Source organism: Lagopus muta, chromosome 26, assembly GCF_023343835.1.
Source record: "Lagopus muta isolate bLagMut1 chromosome 26, bLagMut1 primary, whole genome shotgun sequence".
NCBI classification, from domain to species: Eukaryota; Metazoa; Chordata; class Aves; order Galliformes; family Phasianidae; genus Lagopus; species Lagopus muta.
Window position 1 is genome coordinate 2,608,610 of NC_064458.1, and position 6,000 is coordinate 2,614,609.

The 6,000-nt window shown below is 54.2% G+C and overlaps 1 protein-coding gene across 1 annotated transcript in view; it reads right to left on the reverse strand.

Moving 5' to 3' along the window:
• Positions 1 to 5,228, reverse strand: part of REXO1 (RNA exonuclease 1 homolog) — a 35,243-nt gene extending 30,015 nt beyond the window's left edge. The window contains exon 1 of the mRNA XM_048927590.1: positions 4,959 to 5,228. Coding sequence (XP_048783547.1) covers positions 4,959 to 5,121 — 163 coding nt within the window. The 5' untranslated portion in view covers positions 5,122 to 5,228. The remainder of the gene's footprint in view (positions 1 to 4,958) is intronic.
• Between the last annotated feature and the right edge of the window lie 772 nt (positions 5,229 to 6,000).

The window sequence follows — 6,000 nt, forward strand, 5'->3', positions numbered from 1 at the left end:
TCCCAGTGCTGCTGATGGAGCACCACGGGGCTCCTGCACCCAGGCTTTGGGAATCTCTGGATCAGTGAATTCTGTTTTCTGCTTCTCCGGCACAAAGGCGGCACTGCAGCGCCCGGCTCGAGGATAAAACCAGAATCACAGAATTGTAGGGGTTGGAAGGGAGCTCCAGAGATCATCGAGTCCAACCCCCTGCCAAAGCAGTTCCTACACCAGGTCGGCATCCAGGCAGGTCTTGAACATCTCCAGAGCAGGAGACTCCCCCACCTCCCTGCAGCCTGTTCCAGTGCTCCATCACCTCACTGTACAGCCATTCCTTCACACACTGGTGCAGAACTTCCTATGCTGCAGTTTCCTGCCGTTTCCCCTTGTCCTGTCTCCATTCACCACTGAAAAGAGTCCGGCCTCGCCATTCTGCCCCCCACACCTTAGGTACTGATAGACCTGGATCAGGTCCCCTCTCAGTCTCCTTTTCTCAAGGCTGAACAGACCCAGTTCACTCAGCCTTTCCTCATAGCAGAGATGCTCCAGGCCCTTCACCATCTTCACGGCCCTCCGCTGGACTCTTTCCAAGAGATCCCTGTCTACAGAGGAAGCGTTTCAATGTCAGGGAAGATGCTCCACGTGGATCAAGAAATCCTTCAGCAGCAAAGGAATCCCTGCAACATGCAGAGGGAACGTAGGGAGCCTGCACAGCCAGCGCCTCAAGGATACGGGGAGACCACAGCGCCTCGAGCATCCCAAATCCTCCCTGCTGCTCCATTTCCTGGTATGCTGCTGCTCCCCTGGGATGGGGAGAGAGATCAGTGCAGAAACACCTCAAGGCAGCACTCTGCCCCACAGCCCCCAGCAGAACCCCGACACGAGGAGCAGCTGTGTGCCCTCCTGTAGCCAACCGCCAGTTCCACGACAAGAAACCCCCAACTGCTGGCAGGATGTTACACTGATTTACATGAGAAGACAGATCCTGATCTCACCATTAAGTCTATTTTCTATTTCTCATTTCAAAACTCGCCGTTAAAAACACCCACCAGCAGCATTTTGGTAATTACTGTCCTACAAATTAAGAAAAAAAACCATCTCAGCCCCAGCAATGCCCCACACACAGCTCATGGAGGGGACTCGGGAAGATACACCAAGCTCACAGGTCCCACTTCTGCTCCTTCATCTCCCTGCAGCAAAGGCAAGAGTAACAGCTCTTCCCAACAAGAAGCTGACCTCAAACAGCAGCTACAGGAGAGATAACATCTGTTAAAGACCTCTTTCATTCTTTACACAGTGCAAACCAGCACTGTATGTCACACAGAGGGAAGGCCAGCCACTGTTCAGAGGCTGCTCCCATAGAGCTGGGATTTACCAAGCAGCCCCTCAATAACTAAGGAGGAACATGGCATGAACAGCAAACAGCATCCCTGGCCCTGCAGTGACGCACGAGCTGAGCATGATTAAAGTCAGGTTTTAAACAGCCACCTCAGGTTTCAACAAGTGTCATTTTATGTAGTGCTTCACACCCAGCACCACCCCAAGCCACTGGTTTTAGGCTGAAGGCAGCCAAGATGAACACTGCCAAGCCCTTGCTGCCCTGGTGATGGCAGCAATAGAATGGAGCAGATGAGCCCAAGAACTCTGCAATTGACTCAAGCAAACAGCAGCCACACAGCATTAAGGCTGCTGAGCTGTGGGCCTGGCACCAGAAATGGCTGTGAGATGAAGGAGTGTCACCAGACAGCACACAGAGACACCTTTCAAACAGATCTGATCGGTAAAGCTTTGCCCATCCAAACAGAAAATGTGTGCTGCAAGAAAGCTTCAGACCGGAGGAGCAGCCTGCCCAGCACTGCCCCCAGCCCAGCATGCTGCCCCCAGCCCAGCACTGCCCCCAGCCCAGCACGCTGCCCCCAGCCCAGCACTGCCCCCAGCCCAGCACTGCCCCCAGCCCAGCACTGCCCCCAGCCCAGCACTGCCCCCAGCCCAGCACTGCCCCCAGCCCAGCACTGCCCCCAGCCCAGCACTGCCCCCAGCCCAGCACTGCCCCCAGCCCAGCACTGCCCCCAGCCCAGCACTGCCCCCAGCCCAGCACTCCAAGGCCAAAGGCCTCGCTCCTCCCAGCAGCACCGGGATCAGCACACAGAGCAGCTCAGCTCTGCAGGCCTGGCTGCAGCTTTCTGCTCCGGGCTCAGATCCCATCCACTTCTCAAGCATCTCCTGGCAGCTCCTTCCAAATCTGCTGTGCCCGAGAGCTGGGTTTCCTTACGGTATTTGCGAAGTGCTGCATTATGCTTCTTTTATGCCTTTCAGCATACTCAGGACCTAGACTTTAAAGCCAGACCTATTTTTCTCCTCTGCAGCTTGAAGAGACGCTTTTAGGACAGGAGGCAGCCCTTCCCTCCCACTTACACGGCCCGCTTTCAAAGCGCTTCACACACGTTCGATAAGCTTTTCATCCTGCTCTGAAGCAGGTGGATTTCAGTCACTTCAGAGCTGGAAAAAGCACTTCAGCCCCAGTCAGGATGAGAACTTTCAGCCTGCGGATTCGCAGCCCTTTACAGGCTCAGGTCCCACCTCCCAGCCCTGCTGAAGAATCACAGATCATCTGTTACAGCGCTGCGCACCTCGAGGAGTGCGGAATGGTGACAAGGAGGTGTGGGGACAGCACTGCACTGCCCACGTCCCCCTTCCCCAGCCCTCTGTGCTCTGCCTGGCACACATCCCCAGCCTCCATCACACCTCCGCTTCTCCCGTTTTCAAAAGCTACTTCAAAGCTACACAAGATCTACCAAGAGTTTTGGGGTTATTGCCAGTCCTAAGGTGATCCTCAAACATCAAAGCAAACACCAGCACGGAATCAATACGCTTCACAGGCTGGTTCTTTAGATGTTATCCTTTTTTCTAGGCTCTCCCCCCTCCCCCCCCCCCAAAAAAAAACAACCCACAGATCTGCACTGCAGCTCTTGGTGTAGGAACCACCTGCTTTGGTTAACAAAAAGAAAAAGGTTTTAAAGCATCGAGCAATGTAATTAAATAGGTCAAAAATGCACTGCAGCAGGGCTACTTCAGAACAAGAGAAGCAGCTTTGCTGGCTGGGAGCAACCTGCTCTCCACAAGATGGTTGCCTGGTTGCCAGTGAAACTCCAACACCCCCTAGTGTAGATTTTAAACACATCTCCCAGTCTGCACGGCTTCAGATGGAGGGAAGGACAGCATCTCTGCATCTGAAGCCATCAAATGATGCTCAGCCACACCAAGAGCACCCCACAAACATTCTACAGACACCAGGCACCTTCCACAGCACCCCACATCCCTTCAGAAGGCCAACACTTGGCAGCAGTGTCACCATTTCTTTCCCATCTCTCGGCTTAAATGAGCACAGAAAAAAAGGGCTGAAACCCAACCCGAGCAGAGGCAGAATTTGCAGAGCTGTGGTTGCAAACGCCAAATAAACCTCTCTACCACCCCAAAAACACTGATTTCTGGGGTACTAATGCATGCAAGCCTGTATTAACACAAGCAGGACTTCTCCCATTGCCACTCATGTGGTGCTCAAGGCCATGATTTAGCTGTGGGTTATCAGGGGAGCATAGTTAGGTTGTGGTTGGACTCGATGATCTTTAAGGTCTTTTCCATCCTGAGCAATTCTATGATTCGCTTTTTACTCGCTATAAGAAGCTGTGCAAACTTCCCAGATGCACCAAGGAGGTTTTTAACTAAAGACCAACCTTCGCTTCCCCATTTCATAAGCAAAAAACCCTGAAACTATTAAAAATAATAAAAAAAAAATCCACCAAAAAAATCCCCAAACCCACAGCACTGGATTTATTTAGTGCAGCAGCAGCATCTGTTCCAGGTGGCAGAGCAAAATGAGCAAAACCTCGTTCCAGAAGTGACAGTCTGCAGATATTTAAAGGCACCAAAATAATATGCCAACAGGTAATGACAGCATCAAGCACACGGAGCACCTCCCCCGAGGAGCTCTAATGGAGCTTTGCAGATCGTTTTTATCGTACTGTGTGTGTCTGACTGTGACAGCTCTGGATGTGCTGCTTTATTTCACATTAAACCACTGCCAGGGTGAGATGATTCAGTAATGGGGAGATAAGAGCAATTGTTAATCTTCCAAGTATATGAAAAACCCCAAACTTCGACAACTTGGGCTTAAAGTCTTTAAGGCCATACATGCTAGCCTTAAGGTAAGAAAGCAAACAGCATTCCTCTGGGGAGAAGAACACAGGCTTCTCTCTGCAAGAAAACAAGCAGATCAGAGAATAATGACTAAGGAAAATGAGAGATGCTGGAAGGACTGAGCAGAACAACAGCTATCTGTTCTGTAGCCAAGCTCCATCTGAGAAAGCTGGCAGTGCTCTACACCTCACTGAGGCCCTTTTGGGGCTCCCCACAGGTCGTCACAGGGCAGGACCGGCTGTCAGCCACCAGACCAGGCCAGACAGAGCTGCAGCCCCACAGTACTGCAGAAGGGCTGTGACAGTTGCCGTGTGAGCTGTGCGCCTGGAGGGCCAGGAAAAGGCACGGGAACAGAGCTGTGACACAGACAGGCTGTCCTCAGGCGGCAGTTATTTCACAAAGCTGCTCCTTGGTGTCAGGAGGAAAATGGCTGCAGCCATAGGATGCCCAGGGTCGGGAAGGACCCAGATCCCCCCAGCCCCGTGCAGTGGGCAGAGATCAGGAGCCCAAAGCCGTGAACCCACGCACTCCCAGCGCTGTGGGGCACCCACCTCCGTGCACGGAACCTCACCGCTCCGAGCACGTAAACACCCCTCCTTCCCCATGGCTTTACCCAGCACCGAGCCGCCGCCCCTCACCCCACCGCTCCAGGCCTCGGCAAGAAACCCGAACGACACCAAAACGCCGCAACGAGAACCGCCCGGAGCCGCAGCCTCCCCTCACGGGGCCGCTCCGTGGAAAAGGAAGGCGGCAAGGTTCGGTTCCTGAGGCCCGGCCCGTACCTGCGCCGAGGCCCAGCGCGCCGCCCGCCCCGTGAGCTCCGCACCGCGCCGCCGCGACCGGAGGATGCCGGAAATGGCAGTAGGGCCGACGGCACGGCGGACCCTCCGCAGCGGTGAGGAAAGGGCAGTCGATACCGCGGAAGTAACCGGTGGACCGCAGCATCCCGCCGGCCGCGGGGCGGGGAGCGGAGACGGCGCCTCCGCCTCACACCGCCGCCATCTTGGAGGCGCCGGGCCCGGCGGCGGGAAGGACCCCTGGAGACGCCGCTGCCCGCACAGAGCTGTCCGCGGCGCTGCCTGAGCGGGGAAAAGGGCGGGAACGGGGTGGGGAAAAGGGCGGGAACGGGGTGGGGAAAAGGGCGGGAACGGCAGCAAAATGGCGGCCGTCGTCTCACTGAGCCCTCGTGTAGCTCCACGTGCAGACGGGGGTTGAGTTATGCGTGCAGAGTGAGGGATGGGAAGCTGGGAGCAGCTTGTAGAATGGAGCCTGGCGGTTGTGGTCTGCTCAGGAGGAGCTCAGGGAGCATAACTGTAACCAACCCAAACCATAACCAACCTCAACCATAACCATGATCCTAAACCTTAACCATGACCAACCTCAAGCATAACTGTGATCCTAAACCCAAACCATGACCAACCTCAACCATAACTGTGATCCTAAACCCAAACCATAACCAACCTCAACCATAACCATGATCCTAAACCATAACCCCTGCCCAAAACCAAAGCCATTATAACACTAATCCTAACCCAGCCCCACATCCAGCCATAACCCTGACCTTAATGCAGTAACCCAAATCCAAGCCCCAGCCCTGATCCTAACAGAGTCACATAACTGTATTCCTAACTCTGCCCCAAACCCTGACAGCTTAACCCTAACTGTAGCCATACCCTAACCCTAACAAAACCAATAACTCTAAACCCAACACCTCCCCAAACCTGACCCCTAATCCTAACGCTAACCCTGACCATAACCAGAAACCCAATAACCCTAATCCTAACCCTAAAACACTAACCCTGACCCCCCATCTCTTCATCCTAA